The sequence below is a fragment of the Tachypleus tridentatus genome, chromosome 13, assembly GCF_004210375.1.
Source record: "Tachypleus tridentatus isolate NWPU-2018 chromosome 13, ASM421037v1, whole genome shotgun sequence".
In the NCBI taxonomy this organism is placed as follows: Eukaryota; Metazoa; Arthropoda; class Merostomata; order Xiphosura; family Limulidae; genus Tachypleus; species Tachypleus tridentatus.
Window position 1 is genome coordinate 104,697,891 of NC_134837.1, and position 19,126 is coordinate 104,717,016.

Consider the following 19,126-nt stretch of genomic DNA (forward strand, 5'->3'; position numbering starts at 1 on the left):
GCAAACCAAAAAGAAAAGTTGTTAGAGCCACAATAGAGGTGAAAAAGATCTCATAGTGAAGTTTGAGAGTGGTGTTCGTGTGTCTGACCTTGCTACACAGTTTGGTATGGTGAAGTCTACAGTCTGCATCATACTGAAAAATAAAGAGGTCATCAAAGGAGCTGATGTTGCAAAATGAGTGACAGTACTTACGAAACAAAGATCACAAACAATGGAAGTGGTAGAAAAACTGTTGCTGATTTGGGTAAACGAAAAACAGTTAGCTGGTGATAGCATTTCTGAGACCATAATTTGTGAGAAAGCAAAGCAGTTGCATGCTGACCTCCTGAAAAACAACCCTGGAACGAGTGATGATACAAGTGATGCCTTTAAGGCTAGTAGGGGGTGGTTTGAAAAATTTTGGAAGAGAAGTGGCATACATAGTGTGGTGAGAGATGGGGAGGGTGCCAGGCAGAAATAAATCTCATTAGACAAGTTTTTAGTGAGAAATAGGTCCAGAGAGTTCTCAAGCATGTTGTAGAGATGCAAAGAGATGGAAAAGAGAAAGAACCCCAGAAGGAGAGTTACCTGACGTTTTTATGTAAGGTGACTCCCCTTCCAAACAATAATAACCCTCCTACTCTCCACGTTCCTCAACACCTTTCACTTATGCCATCAGCTCTCTTCAGAACAGGTAAAGTGCAGTTAAATTTTCATTTATTGTTTTTTTATTGCATTTATAGTTTTTGTGGTTGACTTTATGCATGCAAGTATTATTATACAGGTATAAATAAGCAATATTTTTACTTACAATGCTTCATAATGCATAGTTTTTGGAGTTATGTAACAGATTAATTTAATTTACACAATTTTGTATGGGAAAAATTTATTCAGTTTTTGAACAGCCTTCTGGAATGAATTAAGTTCGAGAATCGAGGTACCACTGTACTTTCTTCTTGCATAAGGTTTTTATGAAACACCCATACCATATCTCCATAAGTACAATACTAATGAACTTGAGCTTTTAATGTTTAAAAATATACCTACATATTAACACTACAGTAAACAACAAATTATTTATTTAGTGTAGTTTCTACTATCTCAGAAAGAATGATGGTCATAAGCTATAAGCTACTATAACATTACAGTTTGAGCTATGATATTACTGTATGGCTGAAATTTGTCATATGTAGAGGAGGCAGTCAACATAATCTCAAATATATAAATATTGAAATTACTTTACCAAATGTTTCAGTCAACTGGATCAATGATTAGCCAATGCAGCATAACACTTATAGAGCCAATAATTAAAGACAAAAACATGTAATTAAACTAGTCTTATCCTATTTCTAGTACACATAAAATAGAGGTTCATTTGCTATAATATTTTACCACACAACTCACAATACAAGCCTGTTTTTTATGGGGGGAATCACTTAAATCTGGATATAAATGTTACTTTTCGAATGAGGTAATTTAGTAGAAGAGGTATTACACTTGCAAATTACAATTATGATTAGTAAAAGAACACATACAACGCTAATGAAACGGTAAATACTTCAAGCATTATGAGACATGCTTTGAGATGCTCCAGTACTATTTCAGAGTTATTTTTGTATTAATAACAATTATGAGTACTGGAAGATGGGGGACGGTTGTTGATAAAGTTCTTAACTTATTAAATTACTTCAGAATGCAATGTAACAAACAAATACTAGACATCATATATCTTATGTTTATTTACCACTCTTGTTTGTCAATAATGTGACTGACCATAATAAGTAAAAATATATTAAATCCTATCTTATATACTGAAGTACTAATAATTCTGAAATTTGGCCAAAGCCTTCAAGTACACTGTCATATACGTTAAATACTGGGCTGGATTTCAATACAACCCTATTAACATTATATATCATCCAGAGATGGTTAGGACCAGTTTGTTAAGATCTAGTAAAAAAACACAACAGGATATTAAACTGATGACTTTAGGAAATGGAAAAAAATGCATGTACTTCATATTTTTTAAAACTACACTGTAAATCAAAAACATGAATTTATATTTTAAGGAAGTTTGAAAACAATTTCACTGAAATAAATTACTTTTTAAAAATTTGAATTATTATTTAATATTATTCCATTAGATGTTAAAGACATTGTTGCTTAGTAACAAATATTATGTAATACTTACGATGCCAAAAGCTTATAGTGAAATTAAAACTTTGTATCAATAATCAAAATACAGAAATAAGTTCAAACTCTTTAGCTATACACATCTCCATAATTAACTAGAAATAATACAACTTTTATAGGGGTGGCATCATCCTCTTCTTGGTGATTGGGTTGAGGTGAGCTAAACAAAAACCTTTAGGATGTTGTACTGTGTATCTTATGAGCGTATGTACTATAGCAATTAGAGAATAAGATGGCCAGCTTTAACAGTAAACATTGTTAGCTTGGGGGAGGGGGCTACACGGGATGGTAAGGCACATTTTGAGGTGTCTAGATTAAGTAAGCCCCTGCCCTTTACCACTGACTATGGTTTTTTTTGGCTTTATTTGCAAGTCAACATTATATAGAAAATTTATGATGGAAAAGAAAATACTTTTTCAATTTGTACGGGACCTTAATTTGTCTTATTTTCTGTTGTTGTTGGGTTTTTATCTTTGTATAACATTAGGCTATATAAAATAAAATACATGTCAACCACTTTGATATTAGTCAGATCAAACCAAACCACATCAGAAGTGGGGAAGACAGGTGGCAAAACTAGAAACTCATATTGAATCAGTGGAGGGCCAGTGAGAAGATAAACCCCCTTTAAGAAGCATCCACATGAAAACATGGGGTGTGTAAAGGAATTAAAAACAACATACCTGTGAGAAACTGCACCACTACTGATCCATGTACACTCTTTGTCCCTTAGTAATGTCACAAAAAAGTAAAAACATGGTGAGACTTCAAATAAAAATTACAGAAATAATGGGGCGCCATGGTGTAGAATGGCTAGAATATGACAGACCATAAACACAAATATGACCTCCACCACCACCTAGTGGCATCTGGTATTGTACTTCAGACCTATGATAGGAAGAGGGTTCTCTCCACCTCTCACTTCAAACACAGGTATGGGCAGGTAAGAAAAGCTCCAGTAACAAGAACCCACCTCCATGTGTGCACACACCCAACACCATATCAATCTGGAACAAACATCTGGTAGATGGTAGAAAAAAGGAAAGCCCAGGTGGATGTACCTCTCCAATCCAAATCCTAATTGCACTGGAAATTTTTGTTCCAGTCCACAGGAGAAGAATGGTACCCAGTTTTACAAAGTGAACTGATATCCAGATGATGGTAGAAAGAGAGACGACTATTTCCAGTTGCATCTCCAGTCTAAAATCTCACAGCATTGAGAATTTATAATCCAGTCTGCAGCAAGAGAAGGGTATTAACCAAACACATATGAGGGCTTACATGGCTGGTCCAGCTCCACTAAACACTAATCCCTAGAAACCAACATCCTACAAACAGTAGGAAGGAGGATCTATCTTTCAGCTGGATAAACAAACTGAAGTATGTGGTAGAGTGCTACATCCAACACCTGGCAGGTAAGAAGTGGTCATGTCATCCATCTTGGTAGAATGCCACCAACTACTTTCATTTGTGTGTTATTGTGTGCATTCAGAAAGACACATTTTCTTGGTCCACTGCCCAAGCAGTTGTGAACTGGTAAAATTGGCAAGGACTCCTAAATCCCACCAGAAAAAGGATGGAAAAGTGTAATGGAAAGCTTGAAAGAATGCAGCACCAGAGAAAGTGCAATGGCTGACTGCAATATCCTATGGAAACCAGAATAACCACATTCACAACGTTGATCAACCACAGCAGCATCTGGAATTATACATCAGGTCCATAGTAAGAGTAGCCCTTAAACACCACAAATCCTCAAAGATGGGTAGCAATCTCTCTGTTTTACTCATCTAAGCCATGAGCATACAGTCCAGGAAGAACATATTTATGAAGCAGTCCTATAGCCAATAATAACGGAAATTGAAAGGTCCCATTCAAAAAGCCAAGGATTGTAACTGAGAACTATCGGATGGGAAGAACTATAACCTCTTAAGACAGATCAAAAGTGCTATATCTCCAATATACATAGTAAACTGCCATGGAGGAAGAAAGAACAGAACAGAAAGAGTAGGAAGATAAATGTGAAACACTGGCATTTCAGACAAGAATTGGACAGAGCTACATATGAAGATGGAGTGCAGGTAAAGGAAATAAAGGAAGGTGACAAAAACCTGGTGCAGCAATGGAAATTATAAGTGAGCTGGTCAATAGATAACCAGCATCAAAACACTACAAGGAATGGTCCAAAGTATGGCACAGCCACATGGGATGAAGTGAATAGGAGGATATGAATATAGTTACCTACCTGACCATTCCCAAGTGAAAGCACTGACTGTTCCTGCCAGAGGATGAGAAAGAGGTAATTAAACTCAGAAAAGTGGTGTACTGAGAAAAGTGGCAAAAATGTCCAAATCTGAGATTCCCCAACAATGTGCACAAACCCCCAAAAATGGATAGGTTCAAAGATCAAACCACAGGGAGAATCTTATCAGAATGCTATAACTAATTCAAGCCCAGATGCAGGCCACTTGGATTACAACATCCCAACAACGTGATGAGCCCAACACAAAAAATCTAATGTGAGAAAACAGAAGTGTATCAAGTGCCACTTACCTGGTGATGTACAAAACTACTATAGAAACAGTGGAGTGAACCACCACCAACCAGCTCATAGGAGACTGCAAAAAATGAAGAAAAGTGTGATAAAAATCAAGAAGTTCCAAGATTTATATGGAAAGAAGATTCAGAAGGATAGCATCTGAAAGGGAGGAGGAAGGATATAGTGGTCATCTCAGGGACCCTGGACAAGACTCTGTTGGTCTATCAAAACTCCCTGACAATTTACATATGACCAAAGGGAATGAGGGCTTCAAGAGAAGTCCAAGCCCCTAAAAGAGGGAGAATTTTTTGTGCAGAAGGAGGAGGAGAGGATTAGATGCTGCATATGAGACATTCATTGAAAGAAGTTGAAAAAACACCATGAGATAAACCAAAAATAGTGTGACCTGAACAAGCAAACCCATCAGGACCTGGAAGAAAAACTGAGAATGTAGGACTTATTCACCTTGTAAGGAGACAAAAAAGAAGCCATAACATTCATGTAATGGTGGAAACAAAGGCCCCTGGAATGAATTAGGCAGACAAAAATGGCATTTTGAGACAGAGAGAGAGATAAATCAAAATAGAGGAACAGATTTACTGAAATGAATTTCAGACCCCATGGTGGGCAACTTGCAAAAAATATGGCCCTCACCCTCAATGACTTGGGAAAAGGTGATCAGAGTAAGTTAAAAATGGGAAAAGATGATCAAATTATTGGTGTCCAATCTCCATGAAGGGTGAAGTGATACTAAAGGTTGAAAGACCAAATAAGTGAAGTCAAAACAATAATAATCAGCATGATCTTCCACAGTTTATGGGGTTTGAGGCACACCAACTTCTGAACACAAATGCTTTCTAGGACAAACATCATATATCCCAATATACAGGGAAGTAGGAAACATTAAATAATGACTCAATAGCTAGTCCCTGAGAAGAGCAGGATGGAACATAGAAAATGGGAGATAAAGACAGAGCATGATATGCCTAAATAATCAAATCCAACAAAGCAGAAATAAATTTGGGCAAGTACCCTGAAATAATACACAACTGAGAGGCCCATTCAGAAAGGAGGAAAAAGCTGTTCAAATGCAAAACCTCCCTATCACTGGAAACCATAATAGGACAATGATTAGTGTGTTACTATTACTGCATGAAATCAATCAAATCCCTATGGCCCAGGGCTGTCATTTCAAGGTCCAAGAATCATAGTTCTAACCCACTGGACAAGGACGGTAATTCTGCTGCAGCATTAACAGGAACCGTAGTCATACCTGAAACTTTGAATGCATAAATCATGAAGTTAAATAAAGAGAGAAGATAATTTTTTTGTAACTATCCACTACAGAGAATACAAATGGTAAAGAACAGTGTAAATACAGCAGAAAATTAAGAAAGTAAAAATTTGTGAATAAGTGAATCAAATTGAAAAACATGTCTATTCAATAAGACTGTCGATCAAGTAAGTTAACACATGGAAGATTATTAAGGATGCTAGTTATGATAGGGATAGTATCACACTTCTTTTTTTCGTGGGTTGCTACAAAGTCATTTTCATGTTTGTAAGCAGAAATAAATGGGAGTATCAAAACTAGTGGCAAGCAAAAACTTGCACCAATAGAGAGCAGTATAAGTTCAGAAAGCTTTTCATGAGAGGAGATATCACACAAGAAAGCATTCCATAAAACTCTAGTATTTTTATTATATGCATGTTTTTTTGCTTTTGGAAGTAAACAATGTACTCTGATACAGATGATGCTTTTTGATAGTTTCCAGTGTTAATTTTGCAAAATACTTTTATTAAAGTATAGAAAAATGTTATAAACATACATAATTCAGGTCACTAAAACACATTCTACACAATCTGCTGGAGATTCATTTTTGTTATTGATAAACTTTCAGTTTTAAATTATTCACTAAAGAAAAGAAAATGTAACAAACAAATATCAAACTTTTATTATAGAAACCACTACTACATTATCTCCTCGTACAAACAATTGATTGACATGTCTTCTCATTAGTTGTGGTAGGTTACGCTTCTTGTTCCTCCTTGCATCTTGTAATGTATGAACTGTTGAAACACTAGATAACATTTGTGCCATTAAGCTCTGTCTACTACATGTTGGTTCAGCACAAGGTCTGTTAGATTTATCCAGTACTTGAGTTTTATGTGTTGTATTTTTTGTTTCATGATGTTTATTTTCAGCTATATGAGTTTCTGATGTGGACAGTGATTGAGAAGTACTTAGATGTTGCTTTACTGATAACTCTTTGGTGTTTTGTTTATCCTTCTGAGTCAATGCAGCTAGCTTTTCTGAAAGAAACTGAATGTTTAGGTTTTTTTCTCTATTCCTAGTTTCAGTTTTACTTTGTAAGACTTGAAACTCAGAAAAGCTACTATCACTAATAAAACGTTTTTCTTCCCTAACTTTAAAGGGCTCTTCACAAGTTTCTTGTCTTGAAATAGAATCATCATATTGTAATTTTTGCTCACAACCTAAATCTTTATAATAATCAAAATCAGACAGAAGATTAACTCCAATTCCATGCTCTTCAAGATCAGATTCTACTTGTTGTTTAACACTGGGTGATGTTACTTCCAATATAAATGGAGTCTTTCTGTTTGTGTGTTTTAAATACACCTCATCTACATCAACCATGGCAAGGTTCCAATGTTTGTCAAAAGCAACAATGAAGCCTGTACAAATGCCCCTTAATTCATTAAAATTCCTTGTCCATACCTAGATAAAGCAAAACATAATAGAATCATAATTTATATCTTCATATATGCATGACATAAATAAAAAAGAACATTTATTTATACTATACAAGTTTAAATTTCCACTTTAGTTGTTAATCTATGACAAACAAACATTATTAAAAACAACTACAGAACAATAATGTATGATTAGCTATAATTTTACATCTTACAGAATAATTCTAATTTATAATTAACTCCAGAACCAATGCTTTGGTTTAACTCTTAAACAGTGTCCATCATCAACTGATGCTGCCACCTAAACTAAACTAAAACTAAACTATCGTGGTAGGGGTTTAGTTTAGAGAGAGAGAAATCCGAAGAGTTCTCTCTCCAACTGGGGTGTTCAGGAACTTTGTAGTTCCTCTTCGTCCCCTTTCGTGGATTGTTATTAGGATTAAGTGGTGGTTTTTTTTTTTTATTATTATTATTATTTTAATAATTTAATTATCGTTATTATTCTTGACTTTTTGGGTGGGGAATGTCTCACTAAATGGTCTTTTGGGTGGAGGCAAAGGTAGCAGTGGAAAGAAGGAAAGGTCGGGACCTGTCTCGAAAAGAAAAAGTTGGGTAGATGTGAACATGAATGTAATTCATTCAAGTTCAGATCAAATCAAACGGCCCGATTCTGGGTATCGCAAAAAGGTTGCCTGGGCTGGGATCTAGAAATCCAATGCCTGAAGATTTTGATGTGGGGGTAAACGGGAGTACCCCGAGAAAACCCACTTTCACACGACAGGCGCCGAAAGTTTTGCCTGTCGTGTGCCCTGTACCTGAAAAAAAAGGAATTCATGTTAATAACATAGTTTTTATGTATTTAAACTCTTTGTTGAGTGGATTGTGATTCTTGAAATATGTTGTATGGTGATATGTATTTTGTTGGTGCACTTGATAATTTGTGTAGTGATGCCGTTAGTTTGTTTCTGTTTTCTGCTTTTCGATAATATTTCAGAGAAAGTTCTATCGTTGCTGCCACCTACAACACTTCTGCTATTTAAGGGTTAAAGTATATGAAAATACCAAGGGTTATTTCAATAATATTTAAGAGATTAACTTAAAGATCCCTTGTTTTATATAAAAAATACACTGTGTGATACACACACTACAATTTTCTTTTTTATTCAAATAATATTAATCCACTAGTTTAATGCTAGTGGAGTTTGATTATTAACTTGATTATTTCTTTGTGCACAGATGGAGGTCAAAGTGCATATGCTATGGTATCATGTATTTGATGTTGGAATTATCAACTATTCATTTTGCTTTACATTGCTAATTTAGCAACAGTTGATGAGAAGGGTAAACATCAGGTGCAATAATTAGGAATACTAATAGTAAACTGCAAATATACATCAAAGAGGTGCTAGAGGTCAGTAGATGTAACATGCAAATTTTACAATAGATAAAAGTATTTCAACTTCACATTAACAACACCTTGCCTCTGATTTGTCAGAGTCTGAGGCAAACTAAAACTATCAATGCACAAGTCTCTATTCATAAAACATCTGAAATTTGTTTATGACAGTAATGTACATTTTACTAAAAGCAAGCTCTACACACAGTGAATTTGGAATTATAATCAACATTCCATCTCCAATATGGACCAAGCCCATTAACATTTGGTTAACTGATTAATTAAAATTATGATTAAATGTTGTGAAAATAATCAACTTATTGAACTTAGGGTATTTGGTTATTACTATTTACAATTATTCCAATTATACATGTAACTGAAATATTGCCACTATGTTTTATAAGTTTCTTTTAGCCATCTCGTATGAGAATAACCAAACAGCTGAACATGGTAAATTAACGAGCCTAACAACTAATTAAACTCCAGTAACTGCTCAGACCTAAATATTAATGCATTGTACTAACTACAGAAGAATTGTCAAATTTTAAAAACAGAACTATAAAACTTGGTCAATACTTTAGTTCATCCATTCCAAAACTTCAAAAACGTACTTGCAACTTACAATGTTAAAGATAACTATAATTTAGAAGATATTTAGTTATTCTACTACATCAGCAGCTGGTCAGTTAAAGGTTCACTAACTTATTCCATTTTAATTCAGAATAATAGCTTTAAGCATAAAATATTGTCAAAGCTAAAACACAACATTCACAAAACCTTTTCTTCAGTATGAAATATATCTGACAGTAAACTGGAAAAAATAGAACAATGAAATTATGTTTCAATATTTTGTATACGTGTTTCATTAGTAATTATTAAATTTAATATTAAAAAAGTAATATGTTTAGGTCCATGTCTAAATTGAAAGAAACTCGCATTGAATATAAGTTCATGAAAGATAAGAAATAATTTTATCTAGAGGACTTAAAAACCCTAATATACTGTTAGTTTTATAACAAATACGTAAAATGCAATTCAATATGAACGTTACACCAGCTGTTTTGTTATTATGTTAGGAAATGATGATACATACAAAAAAAGATGTTTTATTATTTTAAGAGCTTTTAATACAAGTTCCAGAACTATACACTAATATAACTTCTACAAAAGTGTTTCAGCATACATGGTTTTCATAAATATGTACATTTGAGCAAAGTTGCACAAGGGCAACCTGTACACATAACTATCCCTAACTTTGTATATACAGTTTAAACAAAGTTTAAACAGCTAGTTAAATCACCCATTTCTAACTCTTGAGCTACTCATTTGATCAAACAGTGGGATTTGGTCATGAATCTTACTGCACAATCATGGCCCCAAAGTTCAGAGAGCATGTTTGCAGCAACAGGTCATGAACTATGTATGTATCATCAGATTCAATACAGACATGCTATCCATTAAACCACATACAGCCAAAAAGTTTAGAAAACTACCTTATGTACCTGAGAGATGAAATTAGATTAAAATACAAAAAATACACAATCCTAGTGATAAAGGACAACATAAATCCACATTTAACCTATTTCTTAGGCATTACTAGTCAGCCACTAGTTAGAATTGTCTATCTAACAATGTACAGTTGTGTATACTATTACTTATTCCCATTCAACTGTTTGTTACACAAGCAAATGAATGGCAAATGTCATATTTAACTCAGACTAGAAATCTTTGTTGTTGTCTGGGATGTGAAATACCATCTAAAGGCTAAATGGAAGGGACTTCTATCACCATGCATGTTCCTATGACAAGTATTAGAAAACCTACTGCTGCTTAAACTTTGCTGTAAAAACATTCATTACTTTAAAAAATAAGTTGATTGGAATAAAATGTGGAGAGAGATACAGTATATTTTGATGGTAATGACCTTAACAGTGTAATGGAATAAAAAAGGATCTCAGTGTTCTGATTGATCAGTCTCTTAAGCCATCCAAACAATATGCTATTACTAGTAGTAGTAAGTCAAACAGGGTTTTTTAGGTTGTATCTATAAATATATTGAACAAAAGTATAAATAGTTTATAATATGATTGTATAGATCAGTGGTTGAGCCACATTTGGAGTTCTGTATTTAGCTTTGGAGTGCTTACCATACATTGGTTGATTGGTTGTTTAGTGTTTATTGGCACAAAGCAACTGGGCTATCTGTGCCAAACAGCTAGTAAAAAGTAAAATGTGTAAAAAAAAATCATGTTAAAACAGAACATTTCCTGATTAAAATCTCAGAGTCAAAAAGACCAATGGCCCTTTAAAATTTAAAAACACAACGCAGGTGTACATTATCACCCTCACCAATGACACTGACCAATGTAAAAATATGTTTAAAATGGTGCTGTTACTCACAATCATAATGACAGCATGGCAGTAATGTGTGTTATTGTAACTTGAGTGCCACACAGACCACACATTGGTGCATCAGTACCAGATAAAAGAAAGTGGTAAGTTAAAAAAAACTGTTACCATTGTGTAGCCTTGCCAAAACAACTTCTTCCTTCTGACCCTTACAGAAGCAAAACAGCAAAAGACAGTTTGATTTGGAAAAGTTTATTATGATGTTGCTCACTCCAAGTTGACTGCCAACTGGCGTGGAGCCGAGCCTTGAATACAGGACTGTAGTCCATGTATGGGACAGACATGGCAGTTACAGTACCAGAGCAGACTGACTGCGACATCAGCAAACACGTTCCCATGAATACCCATGTGGCCAGGTATCCAGAAAAACTGAACAGAAGTAAATGATAGAGAGAAATGGGCCAGTCGGTCTCAAATATCAACAAGAATAGGGTGAAAACTGAAATGAAAAGATTCCAGGGCTTACAGAGAGCTACAGAAATTGGTATAAATAGTACAATTTGTGTACTGCATAGCTTCAATATGATCCAGAGCAAGAGAAATGGCGTACAATTTGGCAGTAAACACAGAAGCTGTAGATGGGATTCTGTGTGCGACAACTGCATCATGGCAGAGCCCACAGAGTCACCTGATTTTGAACCATCTGTATAAATGGGAATGGAAAGGTGGTTCGAAAGATGTTCAGCAAATAGAAGACGATACTTCCAGTCAGAAGTATCTGCCTTCTTCAGATGACTCAAAGAAAAGTCACATTTTGGGATAGTAATTAGGCATGGTGGGATGAGCTTATCTGTGGATACAGCTATGTCATCCAAAGATAGACCCAATTCATCCAAGTGCACCTGAAGACAAAGGCTAAAAGGAACAGTAGCAGACCATCTATTATGAAAAAATGTGGCCCACTGAGAAAGGAAAACAGAACCCATGTAGGACGTTGTGGTAAAGATTGAAGTTTTGAAGCATACATTAAAGACAGTTGCAAATGACGAAGGTGCAGAGGGGGTTCATGGGACTCCGTGTACAATTCTCTGGACTGGAGAAGTGCTGGAGACCCCTGTGCAAAACCGAAGCCCTTGATGGTGAACAAGGTCCAACATTTTCAAGGCTGAAATGCTACTATAAAGTGTGTGTGATATGCACATGACAAAGTGTCAAAATACTGTATATACTGTTTCGCTGGAATTTGTGAGAAATCAACATCAGCTATGAAATATTAAACTGAAATTTTATGTCACTTTCACTGTTTTCTTGGAGATCTTGAAGACAACATACAAGAGAAAGGAATGATTTGCAAGTTATACTGAGGAAAGATGAAAATGATTCACAACTGTGGTTGTTTTGCATTGCAATTTGCAATGCAAATCTAGATATTTTGTGCCCTATATATGTACTGTTTGATAACTTTTTTTTCAAAGATGTTGACAATAGTGTCCTTCAGTGGGTTGTTTAGGTGATACATAGAGATTACAGATTAAACCATGTTCTAATAAGAATCAACAATTACAGGGGTAGCACTAGTTACTCAAGGTAAATCTAATGTTTTTTGCAAACTAAAGGATTTTTTATTTAAATGGTCTGGAACAGGATCTTAAAGAGTAAGCAGTTTGAGATAATCCAATAAAAGTTACACTCTGTCATACCATAAAGCAAGTACATACACTATTTGTATGTTTGTGTTTAGTTTGTTTCACATCTCACTTTGTGTCCAGTCCCATTATTCCATTTAATATCATGATTCAAATGTTCAGAAATTTAGTAGTATTTCATAATCATATCTTGGAAGAATCTAATGAAATTAAGTGGACCTATCCCTTTACTCTTAAAGTAAATTCTGTTTTACTTGAATATAACATAAAGGAAAGGTTCCATGGGAAGAATACCAGGCACAGTTAGAAATAAATTCCAAAGTATATTGATGAAATAGTGAACAAACTTTGACAACATCAAGAAACCTTCCAACAGAGAGCAATGATAGTGACTTGACATTAGTGGCTACCTTATCAAACTTAGTTGGAGTGTCTCATCAAAAAAAGTCCCTGAAGCAAAGTCTAGGAACAGAATGAGGAGGAAGGATAAGACCTTTGTCACATTTATTGAAGATATAAAAAGACTTGCCCATTATCTTATTAAGAAGCTCCACACTAAATATTAGATTTTTAGCACATGGATAACGAAATATGAATTAGGCTAAACCAATGTATGAATAGAAGCTGTTCAGTTGACAATGGCATTTTAACCAAATAACCAAAAAAAACCATAAATAATTACACTGATACCATAGAATTATTAAGCTTGATAATTAAGATGTATTTATATTTTAAAAAATATGAAACTTCAAGCAGAATAAAGACACGACATACCTCATTGAAATTTGAATTGAAAGAACTTAGTAGCCTTTTCAAATATTAAAATGGCTGAGAAACCACTCTGGGAACATTCTAAGCTGTTGACTGGTTATACACATGTCATATATTGAAGTAAGTGTATATAAAAGACTGTTTTCAAAAATAGGAGGAGGTGAACAGGGCTACTATGTTTGATTCAGTACATAAGCCATATCTCAGCAAAATAAAAAATAACTTGGTTCTTATTTTATATTCCAGTTTGATAATATTAGTAATTTGATTATGGCAAGCTTAGCTACAATATTCACTAAGTAAGGATATGAGTCACCAGAATATTTTGCTTTCACTACCATACACTGAACCTCATAAGGCTTACTTGATGTCTTATCAGAGAGAAGAAAATTGTCATAAATTTAAAACAAATGTAATTTAACAAGAAAACATTTCATAAAAAAATATCTAAAAACATTATACAAAAATAGTTTCCAGAACTCTGGTTTGTTCCTAAGTCTTTCAAACTTCCCTCTTAAATATGTTGTTCTTTGCTGGAACTGCATCTAATCACTTTTCATGAAATTACTTCTCCTGCCACTTTGTTTACTTTACATTGATGTAAATAGTTTATAAGCCACTCTATCCATTGGTACTAACCTCTGCCAGTAAGTGTTTTCAAAGCTGATCTTCATTAGAAGTAATTACTACCCTTTTATGGCCTCGCATCATATGATGTTACCTAAATCCTTTTAATGATAAATTCTTAAACAGAGTAAGAAAATCACTAGCATCAAAACTCATGTTTAAGGTGTGCTAATTCCTTATCAAATAAAAATCTATGGTTTGGGATAATCAAGAAAAGAATTCATTAAGTGCATTGTGTAACTTCACAACATATTTTAAAAACATTATTTTGCGAATTACAAAAAGTAAATGTTGCAAATGATAAAATATCATTTTTCTAAAATAATTTTAAATGAAAAGCTGTTAAAACAAAATAAGAATTAATAATTTTACTCAGTTTTGAAACTTAATGTACATTTGACACTTGGAAGGTGCTCATAGGATCAGAAAGGGTTATTCAACTGTGTATCTATAAAACCTAAAAAGATTTTGTTTGATATCATCCATGTGCAAAATTTTAAAAGGTTTAGCAACCTATGTCCAGCAGCAATGGAGCATAAAGGTTGTAGATAGAAGAGATAATTGTTTGCTTTACTTCATTTATTGTTCAATATTTTTAAGAAAAATAAGTTTAATAATTTATTTCTAAATAGTAATAATCTACATACATATATATGTAATGTATAATAATTAAAATGTGACTGTATATTACAAAATACTAGTCCACTAAAATAAAGTGCAAACAGGGAAGACTAAAAGTCATATTACTGCATCACATCAATGAAAGTTATGTAATGTTAGCTAAGCATGACTGGAAGGTCATTACAATAAAAAATAATAAACAGATATGTAAATATATGGTGTTATGAGACTTTAGCTACCTAGACTAAACATTTATATTTTGTGTTATATGTACTCATTCTACCACAAAAAAAGCATAGCTTATATTTCCTAATTTTTTTATGATGTTTACAAGATTGGAAAAGTGACAGACCCCACAGAGTTGGAGTATAGAAAATAAAATATAAAGTCTTACTGAAAACAAATGTTTTAAACATATTTAGGAGGTTTTAGAAATTATGCAAACAATATTTGAGATTTTTGGGAGGAAGAATAGTTTTTAATCATAACATGAAATAACTTTGCAGACAGACTAGTAATGAAACAGGTGCTTTAGCAAAAATATTTCATTAACATAATCCGATTTTTTGCGTACAAATAACTTGTAATCTTGACTAAAAGTCTATCAAATCTTGTAAAGATAAAGATGCTGTATCAAAAGTTAAAATTCAAATACTTAACATGTGGAAATGTGTAGATAAACTCATGTATTTTATAACAAGCCCATAGCAAATGGGTTAAATTAAAAAATCAAGAAATATCCATAAAGGGTTAAAAAAGCACATTGCTATAAAATGCAGATGAAACTATCAAGAAGTAGAAATTGCTCCCAAAAGATGATAATAAAACTGTTATAAGTGTATAAAATATCTGAATTATGTTTTAAGACTGTGATGAATTAGTCCTAGATAATAAACAAAGAAGATATTCTGAGGATATGAATATTCCACTTGCCCCACATAAAATAAGAATTGCATTATTTAAGTGACTCAGTATATAAATTAAAGGATACACTAATGAGAAACCCTGCAATTGTTTTCAAATGAAACCTAAAACCCAACTGCTTTCAAACAATTCACTATTCTTGAAAACCATTACAACCTTTGTATATAATCCTGTATGCTAACTTCTTAATGAGTAACCTTGCAACATTTAGATTGAAACTGGTTCTAAAGCTAACAGTATTCAACAACCTGGCAAGAGGACACAGGAAATTGCCTACAAAGATGAAGAAAGATGATAAATTGATGTAAATGGTAAACTGTCATACAGTTAGAGCAAATTAAAATTAGAGTCAACATCATAGTGGAAAGCCTTCTTTACAAAAATTATGTGCGAGTAATTGACATGGTGGAAAAGAGCATATTAGAAATAGACTTCATGAGGAAACACAGGTGTGACATTAAACTAACTTTATACCCTTTCACAGTCTGTGAACAAGAAATCCCTGTGGATTACATGACAATTACACTACTATAGGTTGAACATCCAATAACAAAGATGGAACCACAAGATTATAATAATAATAATAAAATTAATAAAAAGGTTATCTACTGTAGCCATTGTTACTCTTGTCCCACAAGGGTATTACAACTAAGTCCATTTGTCTGTGTATATATCTCAAAAACTAATAGACTGATATACACATAACTTCTACACAAGATGGGAAGTCAGTATGGGACAGTCTTTCGCAAATTTTGTCTGGATCACTTTGAAGCATTTTTTAGAATGGGGAGATAGGACACTTTCTAGGCTCTCATTTAATAACTCTGCAAAGTGGTATCAGATTTATACCAAATTTTAAGGGTACGTTAAGGTTGAGACTCCTCACCATACAACAAAAAAATGATCTAGATCTATGATTACTCAGGATCTGAGAACAATTTTATAAGTTTTCAAAGGTGAAAGGTTTATGCTATCCAATATATATGCATTCAATCTCTTACTAAAATAAAATGTTTTCATTATCATTAAGTGAACTGAACTTTGGATTCATCTTTTTTACTGAATAATCCAGAGAAAGCTGCCTAACAAAAACCACTACAATAACATATAGCAATCTCACCACCAAATAATACGGTATAATCAGTTACAGTTTGTTCTTTAATTTCGTGCAAAGCTACACAAAGGCTATCTGTGCTAGCCGTCCCTAATTTAGCAGTGTAAGACTAGAAGGAAGGCAGCTAGTCATCACTACATACCACCAACTCTTGGGCTACATTTTTATCAGCAAATAGTGGGATTGACTGTGACATTATAATGCTCCCAAGGCTGAAAAGGTGAACCTGCAACCCTCAGATTACGAGTTGAAAGTTTTAACCCACCTGGCCATGCAAAGCTGGTAATTATTTACAACAATCTAAACATCAAATATCCTTTCATATGCTCATTTCGTGAACTTATTTTAACACATACAACTATAATTTTTGAAAATTAATCCTTCTCTTCTTGATAATACATCCTTCTCTTCTTGATAATACATTATTTCCTCAACAATGAACAATGAAACATCATTCTTGATAAAGAAAGTGGACTTATTAATATGCACGTTCCCATATCATCATCAAAACTACATCTGTAATTGAAATTATATATAACTAGAATTATCATATTTTTTCACTTATAAAATTAAAATAATCATCCCTGTAATGCTACTGTCAGTTGAAATGTTTGCCAATTTTAACATATTTTAATTTATTGATTTAATTATAAGTATTTACTACGCAGGCGGTTGAAATATTGACTTACTTTGACACGTGTTTGGTTCTGAACACATTTATTTAACATGCCTAATGGTCCATTTTTATACCCAGTTTTCATTTTTTTGAGAACATCGGGTAGAACTTTATTTTGAGGTCTATGTAAAGGGAAGCTTGTAGTGGGATGTGTATGACTATCCTGCTGAATCTTAGAATGCTGTTCCTGTGGGAGAAAGAATCATTCATTAAAATTCATCTTATTATACTTCACTTCCATAAGAAAAAACTGTATACAAAACTCAGAGAAACACAACACTACAATGGTGACTGTGAAGTAGACCTACCTCAGTAACGTATGCCTAAATTTTACTTCCTTCTGAATTTAATGCTGACCCTAATCTAAGCTATTGTGCTAAGCTTTGTTGTACAAATTATTTTTTCCATTTCTTACAGTTTTTTATCATAACCTGGGTTGCATTAACTTATTCTTATTGTAATATTATTACTGGAAATACATACCAAGATAGGTGTTCTTAAAAGTGTAAACGTAGTGTCTCCACTTTCAGAAACAGGGTCAGAAATAACAGTTCTGGTGCATGGCTTGGAACTTCCAGGTGCCGAAACAGTTAAAGTACTAGTACTAGGGGTAGGAGCCTTAGTTGTTTTAATATTATTGCTAACGTAACAAGGCGTAATTTCTTTCTTCAATTTAGTCTTATCTGTATTCTTTTCATTTTCTCGTTCCTTTCTTCCAAATGCAAATGTGGTATATTCAGCAATGTTATTAAACGTTCTAGCATTTGGGCAAGGTAATAAAACATGATCTGGATTTTGTAATGCCGTCAGAGCATCAAATTCTGGTGAAGTTAGATCATGCTTTTGAGTCGACATCTTCGTTTTTCTCCTTAACTAAAGCGAGCTTCTTATAAAAACTAAATAATATAAATCCTTTTTCATTTTGAAGCTTGTTTATTATTTCATAGGTGATTTAAAACTGATATTCATGAAACTGAAACTTACAAGTACAAAAAAAACCTTAAATACAAATAGGCTTCCGAACTTCGTACAGTCAAACCCACTTTATCTTCGACGTACATGTCATGCAACAACTCATACAGCACGGCAGTACTTATTGTATGCAGAAACAAACATTGAATTAATTCATAATACAAATTTATCACATTCTCTTGCCTTCCGAACTTGCGTCTAAATATTTGACCTAAAGATAAGACAGGAGAAGCGGGAAATTTTACTTTGAAGCAACTGGAGAGTTTTCAGTTAATGTTTCTTATCATTTCACAAACCAAACTGCTAAAAATTATTAATACAGTTTCTAAATTTTTGCAAAGTAAAAAAATGGTATTAGACAGAGCAGTTAAGCACTTACAAATGCCATAGAATATTATATAAATTAAAAGGAAATAACTATGATTACATTAAAATAATTAATAGATATTGCCAATAAATGGGAAATTGATACAAAATTTCATCAGAAGTGTGCAAGAAAAGCAAAATGACAGTTTAATGTGTCATGTGAAGATAAGAGGCTTTCTGACAGTGAGAAATACTTCAAGTATAATGTATTTCACTCATGATTAGATGTTATAATAAATCG

At 33.4% G+C, this 19,126-nt stretch overlaps 2 protein-coding genes across 2 annotated transcripts; both read right to left on the minus strand.

The window, feature by feature from the left end:
* Positions 1-6,640: 6,640 nt before the first annotated feature.
* Positions 6,641-18,823, minus strand: LOC143237059 (uncharacterized). Its single transcript, XM_076475892.1, has 3 exons — positions 18,031-18,823; positions 17,561-17,734; positions 6,641-7,448 (listed from the first exon to the last, which is right to left on the minus strand). The coding sequence occupies exons 1-3, from the start codon at positions 18,400-18,402 to the stop codon at positions 6,654-6,656; spliced, it is 1,341 nt and encodes a 446-aa protein (XP_076332007.1). The 5' UTR covers positions 18,403-18,823; the 3' UTR covers positions 6,641-6,653.
* On the minus strand, positions 7,495-14,804 carry LOC143239626 (uncharacterized). The gene is made up of 2 exons (XM_076480932.1): positions 8,442-14,804; positions 7,495-7,724 (listed from the first exon to the last, which is right to left on the minus strand). The coding sequence occupies exon 1, from the start codon at positions 12,152-12,154 to the stop codon at positions 11,378-11,380; it is 777 nt and encodes a 258-aa protein (XP_076337047.1). The 5' UTR covers positions 12,155-14,804; the 3' UTR covers positions 7,495-7,724; positions 8,442-11,377.
* Positions 18,824-19,126: the final 303 nt, after the last annotated feature.